Genomic DNA, 27,183 nt, shown 5'->3' on the forward strand with positions numbered 1-27,183 from the left:
TCTCTGTCTCTCTTCCTTTCCCCCATCCGCCTTCTCTCTCTCTCTCTCCCTCCATCCCTCATTCCCCTCCCTATGCCTCTTCTCTGTCTTCTCCCCCCAGTCCACCTCTTTTCCTCCACCCCCACTCCATCCATCTCTTCTCTACCTCGCATCTCTTCTCTACCTCGCGCCTGTTTTTTTTCTTTCTTCCTTGCTATCTCGCTCGTGCTGCTCAGTGTGCCCGTTGTGACAAGCAGTTCCCAGCAGTCAGCATGGCTTCCCCCATCAAGGCCCTGATTCGGATGGATTTGATTTGGTTGTTTATTTTTTCCCATGTCCTGTGCCCTCAGGGCCAGCCCAGCTGAGTAGGATTGGTGCACATTTCTGGGTTGGTTATCACTGGCACCCAGCCACAAGAGGAGACCAAATACCCACGTGGCTTTCCTGATTCAATCTCTGGAATCCAACTGAATATAGGCGCTGGAGCTGCAGAACTTGCCTGAGCTACATTAGCTCCCCAGCGAACATTGCATTAACTTTAAACTTTTCTCCCTTGTTTCTAAATCCCTCGTGGGCTCTTCCCTGGCTCTGTTAGCTCCTCCATACCCCACAGCCCTCCTCCAACCTCCAGTTTTAATCCCTGCTCCAATGGCGGCTCTGCCTTCAATTTAGATGGCCCAAAGCTCTGTCACCCCCTTCCCTAAACTCCCTTCACGTCTCAACTTTTAAGAAGCCCCCAAAAACCTACTTACCCTCCTGACCAAACCTCAGGCTATCGGATCCAGTGCATTCCCAACAAAGAGACCTTGGAGTGCAGGTTCCTTGAAAGTAGAGTCGCAGGGTAGATAGGATAGGTGATAAATGAAGAAGGAATTTGGTATGCTTTCTTTTATTGGTCAGAGCATTGATTGTAAGAGTTGGGGGGGGTGTCGTTGCAGCTGTACAGGACATTGGTTTAGGCCATTGTTGTAACATTGTGAGCAATTCTGGTCTCCTTCCAATCAGAACGCTGTTGTGAAACTTGAAAGGGTTCAGAAAAGATTTACGAGGATGTTGCCGGGGTTGGAGGGTTTGAGCTACAGGGAGAGGCTGAACAGGCTGGGGCTGTTTTCACTGGAGCATCAGAGGCTGAGGGGTGACCTTATAGAGGTTTATAAAATCATGAGGGGCATAGGTAGGGTAAATAGACAAGGTGTTTTCACTGTGTTGGGGGAGTCCAGAGCTAGAGGGCCTAGGGATAAGGCTGAGAGGGGATAGATTTAAAAACTGACCCCAGGGCCAACTTTTTCACAGAGAGGGTGGTGTGTGTATGGAATGAGCTGCCAGAGGAAGTGGTGGAAGCTGGTACAATTACAGCATTTAAAAGGCATCAGATTGGTCATATGAATAGGAAGTGTTTGGAGGGATATGAACATAGAACATTCCAGCACAGTACAGGCCCTTCAGCCCTCAATGTTACGCCGACCTGTGAAACCAATCTGGGACTAGATTAAATTAGGAAATCTGGTTGGCATGGATGAATTGGACTGAAAGTCTGTTTCCATGTTGGTATATCTTTATGACTCTATCTCATGGTGTGGTTTGCACCTCATCTGTGCTCCTCTTGTGAGACGGGATTCAGTCAGTCCTCAGCCAGTTCCGAGTGAGGGAGGATCTCTTCAGAGGGTCAGTGGGACTCAGAGCCGAATGGCCTGCTTCAGCACTGCAAGCATTCCACTTCTGAGTGTCTTGTTGTGGTCACTTCAGAGGACAGCTAAGAGTCAACCATGTTGCTGAGAGTTTATTTTGTTCATCTGTGACACTCCTTAGGGTTTATACAGACACCCATTGGGAGAATGGAGAGTAGCTAGGAATGAACTGACCAGCAAGGAGATGGTCTGACAAGATATGAAGCAGAGCAGCTGTATCACCCTCTCTACTCTGGGCAGGGCAAACTTTTAAAACCTGTGACCCACCTGTCCCAATCTGTTTCGTTCTAATGTTATAATAGTGATTTACATTTACATAGCACCTTTATTGTCATCCCAAAATCCTTCAGGGGTTGATCTGGTAGAAGCCTATAAAACTCCAACTGGACTAGACAGACCAAATGTAGGAAGGAGGTTTGTAATGACCGGGGAATCCTGTATCGGGGGTCGCAGTCAGAGGGGAGGGTGTAGACCACTTAGGATTGAGATGAACTTGTGGAAATTGGGTGAGGCCAAAACATTGAATGTTTTCAAGTTAGGAGTTAGGGCTAAAAAGCTCAAAGTGTGTAAGGAGACAGTGGGAACTGGGGGCTGAGTTAGATGATCAGCTATGATCATATTGAATGGTGAAGCAGTATCGAAGGGCCGAATGGCCTACTCCTGTTCTCTAGGATTAGAAGATATCTACCAGGAGAGCGTGGAGTCAGGCTGTTGTTGCACTGCTGAATTCAAATCCTCACCTCTGCAAGGTGAAAAGGTTGTGTGCACACTAAACTGAACCACCCAGTGAATGGTGCTCACTCTGCCACTCCTTTGTGTTATCGGGTCTGTTTGCTCATCGGTGAAGATGCTAATATTGACTGTGGCCTACACCCAAGGCTTCAGTGGGGACAGAAATCACACACCCCAGGACTGCGCCTGGCTCTCACCCCCTCCCCTATACATGGGAACCCCAGAGCCGGTGATGTAGCCCCCTTGACCCAGGTTCCTGTTTCTGGCCTTCACTAAAACACGAGATAGTGAGTCAGCATTATTTTACACCTCCTTTATCATGTTGTTGCAACATATATGTTTCCATCGACTTGCACATTAAGGTGTTGTTTGTGTATTTATTTACTGGATATCTCCATTGAAAAGTTAAGGGATTTGTTTTTAGACCAGTTTCTTCAAAAAGCTGATTGTTGAGTTTTATACAAATGGAATTTTTGAGCGATGCTTGCCTTGAGCCGATATGAATCAAAGACTGAAAATGTTCACTTGAGTGAAATTGCCTCTCGAATGTCACTCCCTCATTTTGAGATGTTTCTAATCCTAGGGCTTCCTTCCAACTGGTCTCTCTCTGTCTGTCTCTGTCTCTCGCGCTCGCCCTCGCCCCCTCTCGCGCTCGCCCCCTCGCCCTCTCTCTCGCTCTTTCTGTCTCTCCCCATCCCCCCACTCCTCCCTCTCCCTCCGGCTGTTTCCTTTTCTGTCGCTCTTTTACTTTCTTTTCTCTCTTACCCGTGCACTCCCCGCCAAGGTCCCAGTGTTTTGCCTCCACATTTCAGATTTGGATTGTGTCGATCTGCATTTATGAATCAATTCACTCAATTCCTCATTGATTAGTATTTACATGTTATCATTAACATCTGAAAGGCCAAGGAAAAAAACACAAGAGGTGCTAGCATCTCCCCTGTAAGCTTGAAGAAACTCCCATCCCATCTCCAAAAGGGTGGTGAGGATCGTGCAATTTGATTATTTTGTGGTTTCTGGTGTCCTGATCCTTTCCTTTCCAGGATCATACTTTGGTTCTGGAATTTTTGGAGTGTTCATCCCTGAAGAACAAAGATATACATTTATAGGATGTTTTCTGAAAGGTTACGAATTTCTCAGTCAAAGATCGTGGTTTGGCATTCACAAAAATCTAGTTTTCGACAAGTGCACGTGGTAAACATCTGGAAAATTATTTTCCTTTCAGATCCCTTCATGGCCTTGTCCCCTCTATCTGTGTAATCTCCAACCTTACAAACTCCCAAGATGATGACCCTGCACTCCTCTCAGCCTAGCCTCTTGTACATCCTAATTTTACTCATTAATAGCATTGGTTGCACCCCCCCATTGTTGCATTGGCCCCACGTTCTAGGGTTCTCTCCCTAAACCTCCCAACCCTTTACCTCGCTCGCCTTATTTAAGACATTATCTCTATCTTTATGACAGAGTTTTCATCTATTTGAGTTACAGGGAGAGACTGGATTGGCTAGGACCTTTTTCACTGGAGCGTAGGAAGTTGAGGTGACCTTTATAGAGGTCTATAAAATGATGAGGGACATGGATAAGTTGAATACCTTTTCCCTAGGGTTAAGGAGCTCAAAACTAGAGGGCATTTTTTTTAAGGTGAGAGGGGAATGATTTAGAAAAGTGACCCGAGGGGCAACATTTTCAGGTAGAAAGTGATTCATACGTGGAATGAACTGCTAGAGGAAGTGATAGATGCAGGTACAGTTACAACACTTAAAAGGCATTTGGACAGGTGCATGAATAGGAAAGATTTAGGGGGATATGTGCCAAACACAGGCAAATGGGGCTAGATTAGCCTGGGAAACCAGGGTTAGTATGGACGAATTGGACTCAAGGGTCTGTTTTTGTGCTGTAGACTCAGTGACTTTGACTCTATGAGTAGGACCTGGGTATCATAGCCTCAAAAATAAGAGGGGAACAGATTTAGGATGGAATTGAGGAGGAACATCTTCATCCAAACGGTTGTAAATCTGTGGAATTCCCTGTCCAGTTGAGGGTGCCTTGTTGAATGTTTTCAAAGCCAAGATAGATTTTTGAACAGGATAGGAATTACAGGTTATGGTGTGCGGGCTGAGTCCACAAGATGATCAGCCGTCATCTTATTGAATGATGGAGCAGGCTTGAGGGGCCGGATGGCCTACTCCTGCTCCTAGTTCTGATCACATGCTTTGTTTTGTGGTGCTCCTCTGTAGTCCTTTGGACATTTCTTTTATATTAAAGGCACTATGGGAATGTAGGTTGTTGTGCAGCTGTTCACCTACTGCCAGTAAAGTCAAATGGTTACTTGCCTCCCTGTCCTGGCTCTAATTCATGTGGATGTTTTGACTGATGTTTATCCCGTTGGTACAATGCGGTCTGAGCCTTGCAAAGCCTTTTGTTTACCACGCTGAGCTGTGAAAGCATCAACAGATGGGCACACTCTGAGGGTGGCAGCCATGTTTATTTGGCTTTCAGGCCTAAAAAAGGGGGGGGGGGGGGGGGGGGGGGGGTGGGGAGGATTTGGATGTTTGTTCAAAGGCTGTTGCCTAGCGATTGTGCTGTCGCTAATCTCTCCAGGGAATTCAGTAGCACAACATCTGCTCGGGTTGCCGAGGGAATGGTATGGGATGTGCAGGCAGGAAGGGAGTATGCAGCTATCACTGTTTCTCAGATTATATTTAAAGAGCCTGACTCCAGGCCTTGCTGTTTCAGGCTTGTCTTTTTTGAGTAGTTCTGTTGTTGAAGCTTGAAGCAGATTTTAAACACCGTGCTTGTCTGAGTACAAATATCTGTAATCCTCAGTGTAGAATCTGTCCTTTTATTTACAGCAGGCTTGCGTGAGAAAGGCTTTCTTTAGGAAATGTTGTGTAGGTTTTTTTTTAGCAATAACATTCAGTTGATCTCCTGGTAACCAATGACGGAAATAAAACTGCTCCTTTAATGGCTTTTTATTCTTTTCCCTCATCACGCCCCCTAATCTGCGGCATGGTGACTCAGTGGTTAGCACTGCTGCCTCACAATGCCAGGGACCTGGGTTCGATTCCAGCCTCAGGCGACTGTGCGGAGTTTGCACATTCTCCCCGTGTCTGCGTGGGTTTCCTCCGGGTGCTCCAGTTTCCTCCTAAAATCCAAAAATGTGCAGGTTAGGTAGAGTGGCCTTGCTAAATTGTCCAGTGTTCAGCAATGTGTAGGCTAGGTGGGTTAGCCTTGGGGAATGCAGGGGTACAGGGATAGGGTAGTGGGGTGGGTCTGGGGTGGTGTCAACTTGGTGGGTTTGAATGGCCCAACTTCCACACTGTAGGGCTTCTATGAAATCTCTCTCGATATGAAAACAAACCCTTCGTTTATCGAAAGACAGAACCAGTTCCTATGGATTACAGGGTCGCTAATGTAACCCCGCAGTGTAAGATGTGAGGCAAAGAGAAAACAGTGAATTATAGACTGGCTTGTTTGACGTTGGTAGTGGGGACAAGTGGTGGAACCCATTATAAAAGATTTAATAGTAGAACACTTGGGATGTTATATTGAATTTGAGCAGGACATTGGTGAGGCCGCTTCTGGAGCACTGTGTCCAGTTCTGGTTGCCCTGTTATAGGAAGGAAATTATTAAGCTGGAGAGGATTCAGAAGGGATTTACCAGGGTGTTGCTTTGGAATGGAGAGTTTGAGTTAAAGGAGAGGCTGGTTAGGCCGGGACTTTTTTCACTGGAGTCTAGGAGATGGAGGGGTGACCTTATAGAAGTTTATATAAGGGTATAGATAAGGTGAATGGCAGGTGTCTTTTTCCTCTGGTGGGGGGGGGGGTGGATTTTAAAAAAGTGGAGGAATAATTTTAAGATGAGAGGAGAAAGATTTAAAAAAAGACACAATGGGCAACATTTTTAAAGAGAGTGGTTTGTGTATGGAATAAACTTCCTGAGGAAGTAGTGGATGATGGTGGGGTGGGGGGGGGGGAATACAGTTACAGCATTTAAAAGGCATTTGGATAAATACTTGAATAAGAAATGTTTGGAGGGATATGGGCCAGGAGCAGGCAGGTGGGGCTAGTTTAGTTTGGGATTATGGTTGGTATGGACTGGTTGGACCAAAGGGTCTGTTTCCATGCTGTGTGATAGAATTGGATAGAGTTACCGTGGATTTATAGAAGGGAAGGTATACTTGCTGGAATATTTTGAGGATGTGTCTAGTCATAGAGTCATAGAGTTGTACAGAACAGAAACAGACCCTTCGGTCCAACCTGTCCATGCCGACCAGGTATCCCAACCCAATCTAGTCCCACCTGCCAGCACCCGGCCCATATCCCTCCAAACCCTTCCTATTCATATGCCCATCCAAATGCCTCTTAAATGTTGGATTTGTACCAGTCTCCATCACTTCCTCTGGCAGCCCATTCCATACATGTACCATCCTCTGCATGATAAAGTTGCCCCTTAGGTCTCTCTTTATCTTTCCCCTCTCACCCTAAACCCATGCCCTCTAGTTCTGGGCTCCTGACCCCAGGGAAAAGACTTTGCCTATTTACCCTAGCCATGCCCCTCATAATTTTGTAAACCTCTATAAGATCACCCCTCAGTCTCCAACGCTACATGGAAAACAGCCCCAGCCTGTTCAGCTTCTCCCTGTAGCTCAAAACCTCCAACCCTGGCAACATCCTTGTACATCTTTTCTGAACCCTTTCAAGTTTCACAACATCATTCCGATAGGAAGGAGACCAGAATTGCACGCAGTATTCCAACAGTGGCCTAACCAATGTCCTAAACAGCCGCAACATGACCTCCCAACTCCTGTATTCAATATCTGACCAATAAAGGAAAGCATAACAAACGTGCCTTCACTATCCTATCTACCTGTGACTCCACTTTCAAGGAGCTATGAACTTGCACTCCAAGGTCTCTTTGTTCAGCAACCCTCCCTAGGACCTTACCATTAAGTGTATAAGTCCTGCTAAGATTTGCTTTCCCAAAATGCAGCAGCTCGCATTTATCTGAATTAAACTTCATCTGCCACTTCTCAGCCCAGTTGATTGTGTGGAGGAGAGGGAGAACAGGGGCGACCCAGTGGATGTGGTTTACATTCGGTTCTGCTGTAACGTGCGTTTCTTCAACGTGAATTGGCTTTAATGAGTTTGAAGAATTTACACCGTCTTTTGTAGACCGCGAACTTTCCTTACCTGTATTGGCTCTGATGCGATTCTGGACCCCATTAGTTTAAAAGGTGCGGCTGTTGCGCGATTTTCTAATAACGCGCGATCGCACGAGAACGGAGCTGTCACATTATTATCAGAACCGACTGTACTTGGATTTTCAGAAGGCTTTCGGTGACGTTCCATGTAAGCGTGCAACATTTAAACCACATTGGATTACCCCTTTCCTCTAATCTCTCTCCCGGCTCCGAAGTCCAAACGGGGAACAGTGTCCTGAGCTGGAAGTCAGTGCTGCGATCGGTGTGCCAGTACTGGTCACCATGTGTGCAATATCCAGGATCCTGCAGATGTACACAGCCTCGAGGGAATGTTCCATGGAACTGGGGGACTTGGCAGACTGGAAAGTGAGATTAGGGATAAACAGGCCAATTTTTTTCCCTGAGTTGCTGGCAATGATGAGTGAGGTACTGCAGAGATTAGTGCTTGCACCCCAGCTAATCACAACATGTACTCGTGAGTTGGAAGAGGGAACGAAATGTAATATCTCTTAAGTGTGTGAACTGTGGGGCGGGTGAGCTGTGAGGAGGATGTGAGAGGAATTCAGACATGCTTCAGTGTGATTTAGACAAGTTGAGTGAGTGGGTGAATGTGTGGCAGATGCACTATAATGTGAGATTATCTTTGGTAGCAGAAATAGGAATTATTATCTGGGAATAAATTGGGAAAGGGAGAGGGTGCAACCTGTTTTGGATGTCTTTGCACACCAGTCGCTGATGCAAGCATTGCAGGAGCAGCAGGTAGTGAAGAAGGCACATGGTTTGTTGGCTTTCTTAGTGAGAGGATTGGAGTACAGAGCCCTAGTGAGAGCACAGTTGGAGTATTGTGTGCAGCTTTGGTCTCCTTTATCTGAGGAAGGATTATCGTAGAATAATCACTGTGGAAGCAGGCCATTCAGCCCATTGAGTCCACACCGTCCCTCCGAAGAGCATCCCATCCAGACCCCTACCCTATAACCCTGCAGTTCCTCATGGCTAGCCCCACCCCTAGCCTACAGATCCCTGGACACTATTGGGGTAATGTCCCACAGCCCATTCACCCCAACCAACATATCTTTGGATTGTGGGGGGACATCAGAGGACCCGGAGGAAGCACATGCAGATACAGGGAGAACGTGCACACTCCACACAGTCAGTCACCCGAGGCTGGAATCGTACCCGGGACACTGGTGCTGTGAGGCAGCAGAGCCACGGTGCCACCCGGATGTTCTGGCAATGAAGTGAGTGCAGTGAAGGCTTGGCAGAGTGAATCCTGGAATCGCAGGACTAATGTATGAAGAGAGACTGGATCAGTTGGAGTTTAGAAGAATGAGAGGGTGGGGGATTGATAGTTGATCATGCCTTTTGGTGGGTAGTTGGTGCTCGTGTATCCTAGTGGCGAGTTTCCTGCCTGTTTGTCCAGTCTTCTCCAAAATCGCAATGATATTGTTTATTTGCATCATTTGAGGGGCCCCTGACCCAGGGACCGCGATTATTGCTCACTTACACAGTGAAGAGTGTGGTATTTGTCTTGTCTGTGATGGGGATAAGAGAGCGAGAGAGAGTTTATTTCACACTCACTAAGAATTTGTGCTGCTTTCATGAGTAAATAACCTGAAATATTTAGACATTAGAAGTTTGCTCCTTCTCACTCCCCCTCTCTGTCTGAGGATCCCTCACTGTAGTTGAGCTGAACCAAACCCTGCTTTTGATTAGCTCACTGCATCACTTGTTTGGTGTGGTGTTAGCCTCTAGACAGAAGCGTGGGCCATCTGTTGTCCATGTGCGCTCCATTCAGCTTCAGCAGAGTTTGCTCAAGGCGTCTGACAGATGAGAATTCTTTTCAATCTTGCCTCTCTTCCCTTGTGGTTTAATGTACAATAATTTAGCTCCCTCGCTGTCACCGCGCTGCCTACTCCTGCAGACCAGAGGGCCTGACTTGTCCTTGCCTCCTTGCTCTCAGTTGGTGAGGGACTCTGGTCCCTTCCCAGTGGGATGTGTCTACTCCTGGCCGCTCGTCCGCGTAACTGGAGCCACCCGTGCGTCAGTGAGAATAGGCACAGTGGGGCTGCTTGACCCTGTGCAGACGATGAAACTTTGCTTAAAGAGGATGCCCCAGTATGCCCGCACCTGTCTCCTGCTTGCTGCAGTGCTCCAGTGAAGCTCAGCGCAAGTTGGAAGAACAGCATCTCATTTTTCCCTGAGGAACTCTACAGCCTTCTGGATTGTTTCGAGTCCAGCAATTTTGGGGCTTGAATCTCCCATGTTGTTCCCCTAACCCTCACACACCAGGCCTTGTTATCTCATTGGTCTGCTATTACACACAGCCCATTGTTAGCCTTAACTGTCCCCATTAGCAACTATTCATTCTCCCAGGCTGATAATTATCCAATCCTTTTCCCTCCACCCCTCCCCCCCCCCCCCCCACCCACCCACCCACCCACCCTACATGCATCACATCTAGACAGGGTCTTTAAGAAGGTGTTTAGCACACTTGTCTTCATTGCACAGATAAGAGTTGGGACGTCATAGGATGTTGGTGAAGCCCCTTCTGGAGGACTGTGTCCAGTTCTGGTCGCCCTGTTATAGGAAGGATATTATTAAGCTGGAGAGTGTTCAGAAAAAATTCACCAGGATGTCGCTGGGAATGGAGGGTTTGAGATATAAGGAGAGGCTGTACAGGCTGGGACTTTTAACATTGGATAGACGGGCAGAAAACTTGCCACCAAGATATATGAACGCCAACTGGCCAACAAAAGCCATGACCCACTGTCACTAGTATCCTTACATACAGGCAAAGAAGGACACCACTTTGACTGGGACAACTCATCCATCCATGGACAGGCTAAAGAGAGCCATGCACGGGAATTCCTCGAGGCCTGGCATTCAAACCGGAACTCCATCAATAAGCACCTCAATTTCAAGCCCATCCACCATCCTTTGAGAAAAAGAATCAGAAATGATATCCCCCACCTTAAGAAAGTGGGATATACCACCAGCGTTTCACCAGAGGCACACTGATGATGTTACCTAGTATGGTCACGAAACATCTGAAAATGAACCTTCAAGCTCAGCGAGCAAACTTGCAACCTGAACTTTTTTACTGGAGCGTAGGAGGGTGAAGGGTGAACTTTATAGAGTCAAGAGTTGTACGGCACAGAATGAGGCCCTTCAGTCCAACTTGTCCATGCTCACAACTTGATCTAGTCTCATGCTGGCAATATGCCCATTTCCCTCTTAAACCCTTCCTGTTTATTTCCCCATCCTGATGCCTTTTAAATGTATTTGTGCTTGCCTCCACCACTTCCTCTGACAGCTCATTCTGTACACATAGCACCCTCTTCATGGAAAGGTTGTCCCTTAGGTCCATTTATATCTTTCCCATCTCATCTTAAACCTAAGCCTTCTGATTTCAGACTCCCCCACCCTAGGGAAAAAACCTTGGTAATTCACCCCATCCATGACCCTCATGATTTTATAAACCACTATAAGGTCACCCCCTCAGCCCCCAATGCTCCAGGGAATACAGCCTCAGCCTATTCAGCCTCTCCCTATAGCTCAAACCCTCCAACCTCCTTGTAAGTCTTTCCTGAACCCTTTCAAGTTTAACAACATCTTTCCTATAGCGGGGAGACCAGAATTGAAAGCAGTTTTCCAAAAGTGGCCTAACCAATGTCCTGTACAGCTGCAACCTGGTGCCCCAACTCCTACACTCTACTTACTGACCAATAAAGGCAAGAGCACCAACAAATAATGAGGGGTATAGATTAGCTGACTGGCAGGTGTCTTTTTCCTAGGTTGGGAGATTTTGAGACTAGGGCACAATTTTTTAAGGTGCGAGGAGAAAGATTTGAAAAATGCATGAAGGGCAACGTTTTTTACACAGCGAGTGGTTCATGTGTGGAATGAATGTCCAGAGGAAAGTGGTGGATGCAGACACAGTTACAACATTTAAAAGACATTTGGTTAAGTGCATGAATAGGAAATGTTTGGAAGGATATGGGCCAAGCACAGGCAAGTGGGACTAGTTTAATGTGGGATTGTGGTTGGCATGGACTGGTTGGGCCGAAGGATCTGTTTGCCTCTATAACCTCCGATTTTGTAAATCAGGGAAACAAATCTGCCATCCTTATCCTCTTTGGCCTATGTGCAACTCCAGGCCCACCATCATGTAGTTGACCCTCTGGCATAGCAAGCTACTCAGTCAGAGGGCACTTAGGATGGCCGACACATGCTGGCCTTGCCCAGATCCCATGAAGGAATAATCTTTCGAAAAAGGGCCAGTAAATGGCATGTATGTGTGTGTGTATGTGTGTACAGTATGAGGTGTGTATCTCTCTGCTGCGTCTTGGTGACTGAGCAATCGTGTTTGATTAACCATGAGCCGAGTGTCTCATGTTTTGCCACGTGCTCCTGAGCCACAACAGGTTGTGTCATTGAGCAGAAATCTTTGGGTTACTTTTTGACAGCAGCATTCTGGCACGAAGGGAAATTGTCTGGAATCTGGGTTCTTCTGAAAATGAAGGAGGTCGCTTTATTCATTGCACCCCCAACTACCAACACCAGACCCCCCCCCCCAACCAACACACACACAGGCACCCACTCTCTTGCTCTCTCTGTCTGTGTCTGTGTGTGTCTCTCTCTCTCTCTCTCTGTCTCTCCCTCTTTCAGTTTCTCTCCCTCTATCTTTATGCCTCCCTCTCTCTGTCTCTCTCTCTCTCTCTCTGTCTCTCTCTCTCTCTCTCTCTGTCTCTCTCTCTCTGTCTCTCTCTCTCTCTCTGTCTCTGTCTCTGTCTCTGTCTGTCTCTCTCTCTCTCTCTCTCTCTCTCTCTCTGTCTCTCTGTCTCTCTCTCTATCTCTCTCTCTCTCTGTCTTTCTCTGTGTGCATCTCTCTTTGTATGTGTCTCTCTGTCTGTCTTTCTGTCTCTCTGTCTCTTACCGTGTGTCTGTCTCTCTGTCTCTGTGCGCGTCTCTCTTTTTATGTGTCTCTCTCTCTGTCTCTGTCTCTGTGTCTCTTGCTCCCTGTGTGTGTGTGTCTCTCTCTGTCCACGTTATAATGCACATCACTCTTTCTAGTAGAGCTGTATCTTTTTAAAATCCTTGAAAAGGCCAGAGCTAATTAAAGTCATTTGTGTAGATTTTATTTTTAAACAAAATGTGAATTCCCTGGATAGCGTGTGATGAGGCCAGTGTCCTTCCCCATCAGAGCTGTAAGGAGATGGGAAATGGGAACTGAGAAGGCCATTTAGCCCCCTCCTAGCCTGCTCCTTGTCATTCAATAAGGTCCTGGTTGGTCTGGTTATGTCCTGAGCTCCAAGCTCCGAGAACCCCCTCCTTCCTTGTTGTGTATCTCAGCTCTGAATAAATGTGAGGGTGGGGGGATTGTCCAGTGGTATTTTCGCTCACCTATTAATCCAGAGGCTGAGGTAATGTTCGGTGTAGCTGTGTTCAACTCTTGCCATTCATTTTGCATTCTATAATAATCTGGAATTATTATTGCTATTTATCAAGGAAAATCTCATCTGGTTCACTAACGACCTTCAAGGAACGAAATTTGCCATCCTTACCTGGTCTGGCCTACATGTGACTTCAGACTCACAGCCATGTGGTTGACTCTTAACAGCCCTCTTGGCAGTTAGAGATAAGCAATAGAATTGTAGAATCCCTACAGAAAGAGGCCATTGGGCCCATTAAGTCTGCACTAACCCTCCGAAGAGCATCTCGTTCCAAACCCAGACCCCTTTCCCATCCCTGTAACCCTGTGTTTCCCATGGCTAACCCACCTAACCTACACATCCCTGGTCACTATGGGGCAATTTCTCATGGCCAGTCCACCCACCCTAACGCCACACGGGGTGACTGCCTGTGTGGAGTTTGCACATTCTCCCTGAGTTTCCTCCAGGTGCTCTGGTTTCCTCCCACAATCCAAAGATATGCAGGTTAGGGTGGATTGGCCATGCTAAATCGCCCACAGTGTCCAGGGATGTGCAGGCTAGGTGGGTTAGCCATGGGAAATGTGGGGTTACAGGGATAAGGTGAATGGTCTTCAGAGAGGGTTAGTGTGGACTTGATGAGCCAAATGACCTGCTTCCACACTCTAGGGATTCTGTGACTAAACGCCGGGTCCTGGTGCTAGCTTATCGGAAGCTTAGAGTAGAATCTTGCTGGTGTGTTGCTTTCTGACTGACCCGCTTTCTCTCGGTCTCTCTCCTTCAGCCTTCGTGATCTACAATTTCCTCAGCCTCTGTTACGAGTACCTGGGAGGAGAGAGTGCCATAATGTCGGAGATTCGAGGCAAGCCCATCGAGTGAGTCTCCCACATTCCTCGTTGTGTCATTCTGTCAACTTCACCTGAGGTTGCTGACGGTGATTAAACCTATTTCTGGAGGTTTCATTGATATGTCGCCGGGCCCCAGACATTATTTTACCAGCATGTCCATTCTTGTGTCTGCCTGCACCAATCGGAAAACAGAAAGACTTTCAATTATCCCAATGCATGATGGTTCACTGTTGGCCAAGTAACCTTTTATTCCTTGTTTTTTGCTCTATAAACTGGAATGTTTGAAGAAAATGACCCAAATACTCCCCAATACTGCGGATGTGGGTCTGGCAGTATCTGAAAATTGTTATGCCACAGAAAGGCACCATTCTGCCCATCATGCCAGCTCTGATTCTGACCCCTTGTGCCAATCTCCTGTCTTTTTTAGTGTCCAAGTAACCATCCAGTCACCCCCCTGAATGCCCTGGTTGAACCTGCCTCCGTTTTGAGGCAGTGCATTCCATTCCCTAACCATTCATAGAATAGAATCCCTACTGTGTGGAAACAGGCCCTTCGGCCCAACAAGTCTACACTGACTCTCAAAAGGAAACCCATTCCCCATTACTCTATGTTTACCCCTGCCTAATGCCCCTAACCTACACATCCCTGAACACTGTGGGCAATTTAGCCTGGCCAATTCACCCTAACCTGCACAACTTTGGTCTGTGGGAGGAAACCAGAGCACCTGGAGGCAACCCACGCAGACGCGGGGAGAATGTGCAAACTCCACACAGACAGTTGCCTGAGGCTGGAATCAAACCTGAGTCCCTTGCGCTGTGAGGCAGCAGTGCTAACCACAAAGCCACTGTGCCACCCCGATGTGAGGGAAGATAAGTTTTTTTTCCCCACCCTTGCTTCGTTTGCACAGTAAATCTATTCCTACCTTTCGATTTTTTTTTTCCCTTTTATGAGTGGGACCAGCTTCTCCCTCTCTTTTCCATCCAGCTCTCTCATGATTTTGAAAACCTCTATCAAATCACCTCTCAGCTGCCATCTGTCCAAGGAGAACGGTCCCAATGCCTTTGACCTATCCTCATTCCTGAGGTTACTCATACCTGGAACCGTTCCTTGTAAATTGTATTCTCTCCAGTGCACTCAAATCTTTCCTATAATGTGGTGCCCACATCTGCAGACTATCCTGCAGCTGAAGAGAAGGCGAGGACTGCAGATGCCTGGAGAGTCAGAGTCGAAAAGTTTCAAAAAGGAGCAAAAGGGTCTTATGCCCGAAATGTCGACCCTCCTGCATCTCCAGATGCTGCCTGTGAAGATCTAGACCCCCCTGCATGGCCTCTCGGTCCAAGATCGGTCAAAAGAATCACTAGGAAAACGGTCTGTTTAAAGCAAAGTTACTAGTTTAATAAATTAAAGGAGCCTGGCGCAGATTTATCCAGCAGCACGGAGGTTAATAGCTTCTGTGTTCCATGGAGAAATGGCACAATTACATTCGAAAATTGCACATTATTTATATTTTTTTTAAGAGATAGTACAGCCTTAATTACAAGAAAATACCAATCACATACAATAAGGTGACATGATTTACAGCAGGTTAATCCAATGATATTTCCTGGGAAAGGGTTCTTAATTTACGTAGAGCACCATCTCATGCTAACAGTTCAAGGTTAGTTCGAACATCAAATCACTGTCTTATGATTCATACTATGAAAAATCCACTGTTCTCTCTTATCTCTAAATACAACCAACTTAGCAAAGCATCAGTTCAAGTTCACCGAGGCAAATCATTACTTGCAGCCACTTTGTTGTGTTATTTTAAATTGAAAAGGCACATCCTAAATTCAAGTTTTAGATCCTCACCTGACCTACCGTGCTTTTCCAGCACCAGGCTTTTGAAAAGTACAGCTGAGGTTTAGCAAGTATCTCATTACAAGTTCAACACCACCTCCTTGTTCTTGTACCCTGCGCCCGTGTTACTAGAGCAGAGGATACTGTTTGCTTCATTAACTGGTCTCACCTCCTGTCCCGTCAGTGATCTCTGCATGTACACTTACAGCAAGTTTGGATAGATCTGTCACTGCTGATGCTGGGATTATTCCTAACCAGGCGTACTCTCCTTTAGGTCCAGCTGTATGTACGGTACTTGCTGTCTCTGGGGGAAGACATACTCCATTGGATTTCTACGCTTCTGTAAACAGGTACAGTTTGCACTTTGACCCTCACGATGCCAGTTTTCACCCTGGAACCAGCAGGTTCTCACCTGGTCCTTTTCTCTCTCGCACCCTCTCTTGCTCGCTGTCTCTGACTCTTTGCAATGGCTGAATGCCGTCTGTTTGTGCTTACAGGCCACCCTGCAGTTTTGTGTGGTGAAACCGCTGATGGCCATTATCACCGTCATCCTCCAGGCTTTCGGGAAGTACAAGGACGGAGACTTCAAGTGAGCAACCACGTAACCTTATCGTTTCTGACTCTCTCGCGTTCCTTTTGCCCACTGCCACGGCAGATGTCGCCTAGCGATGCCAGTCCGAGGCTGGTGCAATCCACTGTCGTTGGTGACCTGGAGGGGATATGTGTCTGTTGGTGCAATTCTGTTGTGGCATCATTGAATCTTCACAAGTAGCTTTCTCGTCGTGGGTAAGGACCCTCTGTGAGGGCAAAGAGAATTCCAAAGTAGAAGTTCCCTCACACTCCATAGATGTGTAGGTTATTTGGATTGGCCGTGCTAAATGGCCCACAGTGTTCAGGGGTGTGTAGGTTAGGTGCATTAGTCAGGGGTACTGTAGAGTAATAGGGTAGGGGGAATGGGTCTGGATGGGAAACTCTTTGGAGGGTTGGTGTGGACTTGTTGGGCCAAATGGCCTGTTTCCACATTGTAGGGATTCAATGATAATGACTCGACCTCTCTAAGCGATGTTTAACTGGGATCTTTCTCTCCTCACATCCAGCGTCGCCAGCGGCTACCTCTATGTCACTATTGTGTATAATATCTCGGTCAGCCTCGCTCTCTACGCTCTCTTCCTGTTCTACTTTGCCACACGGGAACTCCTCAGTCCCTACAGCCCGGTGCTCAAGTTCTTCATGGTGAAGTCGGTCATCTTCCTGTCCTTCTGGCAAGGTGAGAGCTCCCGCCGGGAAACGGGCGCAGTCATGGGCGGTCGGGAGGGGGAAAATGTAGACCCAGCTGCCCGAATGGCCTGAGGCAGCGAATTTGACTGGAACTTCCAAAAAGGATGTGGGTGAATGGAAATGCAGTAGTTCCTCCCTCGTACCCGCGGGGGATACGTTCCAAGATCTACCATGGAAGCCCAAATCCATGGATAGGAACGAACCCATTCATTAAATAGGAAATTCACCTTCCCAGCAGCCCCCTGGTCACCATTTCTGGAAGGTTCCCTGTAATATCTCCTCCGGGCCGCAGTTAACTGAAACCGCGGAAACCGGACCCGTGGAATCTGGGATCACCCTGTATTACAAATCGGGATGGGGAATGAGCCGCAAAGATTGGGGCAAATTGGACGGAACTATCAAATAGCTAGCACAAGAACAGTGGGGTGAATGGCCTCCCATTACTCCACTGTTCTAAGGCAAATATATATTTTAAAACTATGTGCTTTCTTTAAAACAAAAGGTGAGGGGTTGCGAAGCGAATTGGGAGACATGTTAAGTTGGATTTTTTTTTAATGGTGATGGCTTGGAAAGGACAGGGAGGTGGATATCCTCCGAGGCCTCCTGTGATTGGTGGACCCGGCTTTTGTTCCTTTGTTAGTCACGTTGCTTCAGTATCATTCCCAGATCTCCCACTGTAGCAGGGGGTGGGGTCTGTAGATATTTTTAACCAACCCCTTTCAGAGGAGTTGTGACCCGTCGCTGGGGCAGGTGCGACTTCAACCCTAGGCCTCCCAGCTTAGAGGTACAGACACTGCCACCACCCCACAAGAGCACTGCTCGTAGATGGCTGTTGGCATGAGAATGAGATCTGTCACGGCCTGTGGTGGGGGTGAGGAAGCAATGCCCAACCCCCCACTCAACTACCCCCACTCCAGCTCCTGCTCTTTGGAACAAGCTATCGGTGTTAAAACTCATTCACCCTTTCACTATGAAACGAGATGAATCGATCTCGCTATTTCAGGACATCCCAAATATACTAATTAGATGCAGAAGTAAGAAACTTGGCCTTCAAAGCTGGCTCTGCCATTCAATAAGAACATAGAATCCCAGAGTGTGGAAACAGGCCATTTGGCCCATCGAGCCCACACTGGTGCAGCATGCCTACCCCTCCCCCCCCCCCCCCCCCCATCCCATCCTAACTCTGTAAAGCTATATTTCCCACGCCTTACCCACCCAATCTGCACATCCCTGAACACCATGGGGCAATTTAACATGGTCAGTCCACCTAACCTACACATCTTCACCCTATGGAGAAAGTGAGGACTGCAGATACTGGAGATCAGAGTCAGAAAATGTGGTGCTGGAAAAGCACAGCCGGTCAGGCAGCATCTGAAGAGCAGGAGAGTTAACCTTTTCCGAGCATAAGCTCCCTCATCTTCAGACTGTGGGAGAAAACCCACGCAGACAGTGGCCAGAGGCTGGAATCGAACCTGGGTCCCTAGCGCTCTGAGGCAGCAGTGCTGATGACCGATCCACCGTGCCATCCACAAACAGCCCATAGGCCAGCTCGCAGGCCTGATGAATTTCTCCTTCGCACGTGAATCTTTCATTCCCTCCTCTGTCTGTCTATTTTTGCCTTTAAAATAGTCAGTGATCCCGTGTCCGCCAACTTCTGGGGCAGAGGGTTCCAAAGATGCATACCACTGAGAGAAACCATTTCCTCCTCCGTTCCATCCTGAAAGAGTTACCCCTAATTTTAAAACAATATCCCCTTTAGTTCTAGACTGACCCACAGGAGAGGGCATTTGATGCCCTGATGGTATTAATGCATCCAGTCCAGTCACCCTTTCTCGGGCTCCGACGTCTAGGAATTCGAAACGCAAACTCTGCTCTCTCTCCACAGATGCTGCTCCACCTGCTGAGTTTCTCCAGCAATTTATCTGATTTCTAACATCTGCTGCGTTTCATTTTATATTAGTTAAACCAGTCGAAAAGTTGCCTCTTGCTTTCCCTTTTTAAAAAAAACAAAACCCCCGAAGGTGAAAAATGTTTTGCCTTGCGTGTTCCGTCTCTGGAGGTGTGGCCATGTTTAGCCGTTGAAATGGGATCACAATGTGGGGGGAGGGAATGGGTTTATCAGGCATTGAAAAAGTGCTGCTGTACTCAACTATCAAACCTCTGAGAAAACTTGCAGAAGGATGGGGTGGCACGGTGGCTCAGTGGTTAGCACCACTGCCTCACAGCACTAGGGAACTGGGTTCGATTCCAACCTTTGGTGACTGTCTGTGTGGAGTTTGCACCTTCTCTCTTGTGTCTGCGCGGGTTTCCTCCGGGTGCTCCGGTTTCCTCCCACAGTCCAAAGATGTGTGGGTTAGGTGGATTGGCCATGCTCAATTGTGCAGGCTAAGTGAGTTAGCCATGGGCAATGCAGGTTTACAGGAATGGAGGTGAGTCTGGGTGGGGTGCTCTTCAGAGGGTCAGTATGAATTCGATGGGTCAAATAGCCTGCTTCAATACTGTAGGGATTCTATGATCAAAAGTTAAAGACACGTTTTTAAAACAAATTTACTTGAGCATCAGAGAGTGAAGGTGGAAGAGGCCATTGAACCCATTGTGCCTGTATAAGCTCTTTCAGAATAGCTTTACAATCAATAAATCCCTCGACCCTCAGCTTTGACACTTCCCCACAGCTCTGGAAACAACTTCCCTTCAAATATTTAACCCATGCTTATTTTAAAAGATGCTATCTGATTTGCTTCCACAACCCTTTCAGACATTGCATAGCGCATCGCAACAAAGTGATATGTTTAAAAGTGGAAGTACTTTTTTATTCCCCTCGATGGCTTCTTCCATCAATAATCTGAAATATGAATTGTTGCCAATTCACCTTAAACAAGATTCAGCATAAAACAGGCTTGTTCATTCTTCTGCCTGCACCCAATGTTTTTTATTGTTGGTTTGTTCACGAGATGAGGGTGTCACTGACCAGGTCGGCATTTACTACCCATCCCTAATTACCCAGAGGGCAGTTAAGAGTCAACCGCATTCCTGTGGGTCTAGCGTCACACGTAGGCCAGACTGAGTAAGGATGGCAGATTTCCTTCCCTGAAGAACATTTGTAAAATCCCATCCGGTTCACAGCAATTGACAATATCAAATCTCAAGGCAAAGTACTGTGGCTGCTGGAAATCTGAAACAAACCCAGGAAAATGCTGGAGAAACTCAGCATGTCTGGTAGCATCCGAAGGGAGAGAACAGAGTTAATGTTTTGAGTCCGGTATGACACTCTGTCAGAACATGGCCAGATTTTTATTGAATTCAAATATCAACTTCTGCCACAATGGGATTTGAACCCATGAACGTCGGCAGTTCTGGAGGGGGCAACTGATTTTAAAAAAATTCATTCACAGGATGAGGGTGTTGCCGACGAGGGCAGCATTTATTGCCCAGAGAGCAGTTAAGAGTCAACCATATTGCTGTGGTTCTTTTTTAATATAGAATCATCACAACGTGGAGACAGGCCATTCGGCCCAACAAGTCCACACCAGCCCCCTGAAAAGCATCCCATCCAGAACCATTCCTGCTACCCCATCCCTGTAACCCTGCATTTCCCATGGCTAATGCACCTAGCCTCCGCATCCCTGGTCACTGAGCAGTCCTGTGTGTGTGTGTGTGTGTGTGTGTGTGTGTGTGGTGCAAAGTAGACACCTCTACTGGTGAACAGTAATCGTAGTATGAACAGTCCCCACAGAATACTAAAGAGCTAAATGTGAAATTAGACTCTCAAGCTGCTCTAGAAAGGCAGGACAAATAGTGACTCTTTTTAAGAGATACGCGATAGACACAATCCTTAAAATACCCTAGTTCTGTGTGCTGGAATTAATAAAAAAGGGCAGCATTGAGACATTACAATCTCCCCTTTATAAAACTCTTCAATGCAAATAGTTGAGAATTGAATGAGGTCAATCTGACAATATGCCCGTGTTTTTTGATAATATACATGGAGTGTAGGAGACCTTTCATTTTGATTCTGTAAGTTAAGGACACTTGCATTTTTACAATACTTTGCGGATGCAGAGATGTTCATAGTGGTTTTAAATTAGGTGATATCTGTAGCAATTAGAACAGCGTGAATAATTATGATTGATTGCTGGCTTTATTAATATCGTCATTACATTTCAGCCCATCCACCCTGATGATTTTTCAGTAAAATTGTTTAACTTGCCCTCCCTTGCCTGTCCTGTGTTTCTGTAGAACTGACTGATTTTAGACTGGAGGACTCACAATGTGAGGCCAAGAGCACCCTCTGCTGATGGGAAAGTGCATCACCACAGACCCGAGACTCCATTTTGGGAATACATGTACTTCATTGGTGTGATTTGGCAAATGATACCGACTAGCAGGCCATTCGGGCCATCTAAACGTAACATCCGTGCGCCCCCAAAGCTTTGTCTTTGCTACAATGCTGTTTCACCAGCACGGTGACCTTTTTAATGATGTACCATTGTCAGCAAGCTATTTGACTTCACAATGCTTCACTGTTATGGCCAGTTGGTGGCGCAATAGCTCCACTGGGAAAGTAACCCAGAGACCCAGCCTCACGCCTTGGAGACACATGTTCAAATCTCCACCACGACAGTCTGGCAGAATTTAAATTTATTTGTAAAACTAGTCCTCGTAATGGTGACCATCATTTTAAAAAAAAATTCATTCACGGGATGATGGCATCGCTGGCCAGGGCTGCATTTATTGCCCATCCCGAATTGCCCAGGGGGCAGTTGATGAGTCAACTGTACTGTGTGACTCCAGACCCACAGCAAAGGCCAGACCAGGTCAGGCTGAGAGATTTCCTTCCCGAAAGAGCATTCATGAACCAAATGGATGTTTTCACGGCAGTGGATTTATGGTCATCGATATACCCTTAATTCCAGATTTTAAAACAATTGATTCTAAATTCCACCATCTGCCATGGTAGGATTTGAACTCGGGTCCCCAGAACATTACCTGAGTCTCTAGATTAACAGTCCAGCAATAATACCACTAGGCCATTGCTTCCCTGTAGTTTGTAGTTGTTAATATTGTTTTATGGAGGGAAATCAGCCATCCTTACCTGGTCTGGCCTACATGTGACTCCAGACCCTGAGCAATGTTATTGCCTCATAGCTCGAAGTGTGACGCTGGAAAACACAGCTGGTCGGGCAGCGTCTGAGGAGCTGGTGAGTTGACGTTTCAAACATAAGCTTTTCCTCATTTCTGGTGAAGAGCTTATGCTCGAAACGTTGACTCTCCTGCTCCTCTGATGCTGCCTGACCAGCTGTGCTTTTCCAGCACCACCCTTTTTGACTCTGATCTCCAGCATCTGCAGTCCTCCCTTTCTCCTATTGTCTCTTAGCTGCTCTCTAACCAATCAGAGATGGCCAACAACAATTTCAAACCTTGCCAGCGATATCAAAATTCAACGAAAGAATAAAGGGGGACAAATGGAAGCATGTTGGAAAAATATAGTAGGCCTTTCCTGCGAGTCCAAATCTTTAATAAAATTAAAGACCCCTATTGATCCAGTTAAGCTCCTCCTTGAGACCTGGCTGCTGTCCTTTAAATAAAAATGAAGCTGAGGCATTAGATTAGATTACTTACAGTGTGGAAACAGGCCCTTCGGCCCAACAAGTCCACACCGACCCTCTGAAGAGACCCATTCCCCTACATCTACCCCTTACCTACACTATGGGCAATTTAGCATGGCCAATTCACCTAACCTGCACATTTTTGGACTGTGGGAGGAAACCGGAGCACCCGGAGGAAACCCATGCAGACACGGGGAGAATGTGCAAACTCCACACAGACAGTTGCCTGAGGCGGGAATTGAACCCAGGTCTCTGGTGCTGTGAGGCAGCAGTGCTAACCACTGTGTATTAATGATGATGATAGAGCAGCACACGCAGCTGACACTGGGAATCATAGGGATATAGGAAGAGGAGTAGGCCATTCAGCCCCTCCAGCCTGTTCCATTATCCAGTAAGATCCTGGCTGATCTGTGGCCTAAATCTATAGACCTGCCTTTTGGCCCATATCCCTTCCTATACTGGCTGAATGAAAATTTATCTATCTCTGATTTTAAAATTAACAACTGCTCCAGCATCCGCTGCCATTTGTGGAAGAGAATTCCAACCCTCTCCCACCCTTTGTGTGGAGAAGTGCTTCCTGACATCTGTCCTGAACAGTCTGACCCGAATTCTCAGACGATGGCCCCCTAGTTCCAGAATCCCCAACCAGTGGAAATGGTTTATCTGCCTTATCTTTTCCTGTTACTATCTTGAAGATCACAATCCCTCCCCCAAACCCTCTATGCACTAGAGTATCAAGTCGTAGCTTTCTTGTGCTTCTGCTGATAAGGATGCTCTGATGAGCAGGATGGACAGAGACGGGAGATCGAGGATTGGTCGTGATTCCATGGGTATCGCTCGGAGCCTCTCCTAAGGAACTCGGAGAGAGGGGTGCAAGGGTAAAACCCAGCTGGAAACTCCAGTGCAGAGCCTGAGGGAGTTCTCAGCTGCTGGGTTGGCTGACTGCCAATGGAGAGCTCTAGCTGGGGCCCCTCAGTGGATGAGAAGAAACCTCCAACATCTGAAGTCCTCCCTTTCTCCTCCCTGACATGGAGATATATTGCCTTTCCTTCACTGTTACAGGGTCACAGACCTGGCACTGCCCCTCTAAATCTGCAGTCGGTGTGCCTGTGTGATACGGACTGCTGGACTGTAGTCTGGACTCAAAGATGATCTGGGACGTTATCTCCTGTGCCCTGACCAAAATTTGTCTCGTGTCCAACAAAAGATCACAAGCACAGTGCTGCTTGTGGAAGCTTGCCATACTGTACACCCATGAGCCACTGATTCTCCTGCATTGTAATAATGGCTGCATTTCTAAAGAATGTTCTTGGCTGCACCTCACTTTGAGGCACACTGGGGTTGTGAAGATTCCAATTTTCTTTCCATTCAGCAGGATGTTGTGAAACTTGAAAGAGTTCAGAAAAGATTTACAAGGTTGTTGCCAGGGTTGGAGGATTTGAGCTATAGGGAGAGGTTGAATAGGCTAGGGCTGTTTTCCCTGGAGCGTCATTGGCTCAGGGGTGACCTTATAGAGATTTATAAAGTCATGAAGGGCATGGATAGGGTAAATAGACCAGGTCTTTTCCCCCTCCCACTCCTCCAAGGACATGCAGGTCCTTGGCCTCCTCCATTGCCAGACCCTGACCACACGACGCCTGGAGGAAGAGGGCCTCATCTTCCGCCTAGGAACCCTCCAACCACACGGGATGAATGTAGATTTCTCCAGCTTCCTCATTTCCCCTCCCCCCACCTTATCTCAGTCCCAGCCCCCGGATTCAGCACCACCCTCTTGACCTGCAATCTTCTTCCCAACCTCTCGACCCCCACGCCCTCTCTGGCCTATCACCCTCACCCTTGCCTCCTTCCACCTATCGTATTCCCAGTGCCCCTCCCCCCTACCTTTTATCTCAGCCCACTTGGCACACCAGCCTCATTCCTGAAGAAGGGCTTATGCCCGAAACGTCGATTCTCCTGCTCCTCGGATGCTGCCTGGCCTGCTGTGTTTTTCCAGCACCACACTTTTCAACCCTGGGGTGAGAGAGTCCAGAACTAGAGGGCATAGGTTCAGGGTGAAAGGGGAAAGATTTAAAAGGGACCTAAGGGGCAATTTTTTCATACAGGGGGTAGTGCGTATGTGGAATGAGCTGCCAGAGGAAGTGGTGGAGGCTGGCACAATTATAGCATTTAAAAGGCATCTGGATGGGATGTGAATAGGAAGGGTATAGAGGGATATGGGCCAAGTGCTGGCAAATTGGACTAGATTAGGTTGGGATATCTGGGCAGCTTGGATGAGTTGGACCGAAGGGTCTGTTTCCGTGCTGTACATCTCTATAACTCTGCAGCCCCAGGTTCCAACAAGTGGTTTCTGACCCTGGTTATTCACTTGGGGTCTACTTTTTAATTACAGCTCAGATTGGAGGAGAGGTCAGTAACACGCTACTTTTCCCAATAAAGGAACAAGATATTTATATCTACCTCTTTAAAATGGTTCCATGTAACATTGTATGTAACTGTTGTATGAGCCTGCTCAATTGGCACTACACCCATAAGCATCCCTTCCTTCCAATACTGACGCTCAGTAGCAGCAGTGTGTACCATCTACAAGATGCACTGCAGAAATTCACCAAAGATCCTTAGACAGCACCTTCCAAACCCACGACCACTTCCATCCAGAAGGACAAGGGCAGCAGATACATGGCAACACCACCTCCTTCCAAGTTCCCCTCCAAGCCACTCACCGTCCTGACTTGGAAATATATCGCCATTCCTTCACTGTTGCTGGGTCAAAATCCTGGAATTCCCTCCCTAATGGGTCTACCTCAGCAGGTGAACTGCAGCGATTCTCACCCCCACCTTCTCAAAGGCGATGAGGGATGGGCAATAAACGTTGGGCCAGCCCGTGACACCCACATCTCACAAAAGAATAAGTATAAAAGTAAAATAGATGTCAGTGTTTGCCACATCCTCTCTGACGTGTACATCCAAACCTGTGAATACAACATCAATGATGGACAACTTCATGGTCTACCTTATGTCCTCCCATCATCATCTGATATTTGCCAAACCCCCCATCACCTGTCCTTAAGCTCTTGTGATTATTGACCGCGTTCCAACACGGATTGTTATGTCCCTTCCTAGACGTTTGCCAGCTGCATCGTAAACTTGCTGATTACTAAATGACTTTTCAAATTCGGTCATACAATTTGCATCCCATGCACACCTTCATACTGAAGAATAAAAAGGAAGTTAATATTCTAACCAGTTGTTAGAACGTTTGCCATATCAGCTCTAATATAAAGTTACTTATAAAGTTATACATAGTTAAACCTAATGCTGATCTATGATTCTGTGACAAAGCCAACAATTTCGGGAGCAGCTTCTCTCTTACCCAACTTGTGAAGTGGCTGTTGTTTATTCTCTTGAGGTTTTAGTGACCCTGTTTCAAAATTGTTTCTGCCCCCCACCCACTACGTTATTTCTCTCCGTACTCTTATTACGTTATCTTGTTTATACCTCTTATTTTTTTAAACTTGCTGACAAAGAAAAAAGTTTCTTCAAGGGTGTCTCTGCATGCAAGACTAACCATCTTCAGAAATTTAATCCCCCAATATCTAATAAATTTACATTTCTATTCTTGTATGAATATGTGTCCACCACATGATGTGTTATTATAATTATTTTGAAAGCTTCAACTCCGATAAAGTTAGCTTTCTGTTTCTATTTCACAGAAGTATCAGAATTCTCAAATCAGATGGTTTTCATCTGAGCTGCTTTACTGTTGAGACTCTGAGGCATTTTGTTGTCTGTCTGTGAAGGGTTGAGCTATATGGAACGCTGCATCAGCTAACATTTCCTCCAATTGTCTGTGTCAGTTCAAAAGCAAATCCGCAATAGCCACTCTGTCATATTCAGCCAAAGGCAACCTTCCTCAATTTCCGAGAAATGCCTTTGGAATTTTGCAGAGAGTAATTGATTTTTCCATGTGTTGTCCCATCTTCATTTCCCCTGCTTCCCAATCCAGAGGTGTGCAAGAAAATGAGAGACTGTCGCAGACAAGACCGGTTTATGTGGGTTAGGGAGTCTAGAACATGGGCACAATCTTAATATAAAGGTCCAATCATCTCAAATTGAAACATTGCATACAATTCTGGTCTCCTTCCTACCAGAAGGATGTTGTGAAAGGGTTCAGAAAAGATTTACAAGGGTGTTACTGGGGTTGAAGGGTTTGAACTACAGGGAGAGGCTAAATAGACTGGGGCTGTTATCCCTGAAGCGTCGGAGGCTGAGGGATGACCTCATAGAGGTTTGTAAAATCATGAGGGGCATGGATAGGGTGAATAGACAAAGTCTTTTCCCTGGGGTGGGGGAGTCCAGAACTAGAGGGCATAGGTTTAGGGTGAGGGGGAAAGATGTAAAAGAGACCTGAGGGGCAACCTTTTCACACAGAGGGTGGTAGTGTATGGGATGAGCTGCCAGAGGAAGTGGTGGAGGCTTCTAGATGGGTATACGAATGGGAAGCATTCGGAGGGATATGGGCTGGGTGCTGGCAAATAGGACTAGATTAGGTTGGGATATCTGGTCAGCATGGACAAGTTGGACTG

At 46.9% G+C, this 27,183-nt stretch overlaps 1 protein-coding gene across 1 annotated transcript in view; it reads left to right on the forward strand.

Annotated features, from left to right (window-relative positions):
• tmem184ba (transmembrane protein 184ba) overlaps positions 1 to 27,183 on the forward strand; it is a 91,580-nt gene that overhangs the window by 44,626 nt on the left and 19,771 nt on the right. Inside the window, exons 3-6 of the mRNA XM_072588274.1 lie at positions 13,750 to 13,904; positions 15,991 to 16,066; positions 16,214 to 16,305; positions 16,814 to 16,983. Of these exons, the coding sequence (XP_072444375.1) occupies positions 13,750 to 13,904; positions 15,991 to 16,066; positions 16,214 to 16,305; positions 16,814 to 16,983 (493 nt within the window). The remainder of the gene's footprint in view (positions 1 to 13,749; positions 13,905 to 15,990; positions 16,067 to 16,213; positions 16,306 to 16,813; positions 16,984 to 27,183) is intronic.

This window comes from Chiloscyllium punctatum, chromosome 18 (assembly GCF_047496795.1).
Source record: "Chiloscyllium punctatum isolate Juve2018m chromosome 18, sChiPun1.3, whole genome shotgun sequence".
Taxonomy (NCBI): Eukaryota; Metazoa; Chordata; class Chondrichthyes; order Orectolobiformes; family Hemiscylliidae; genus Chiloscyllium; species Chiloscyllium punctatum.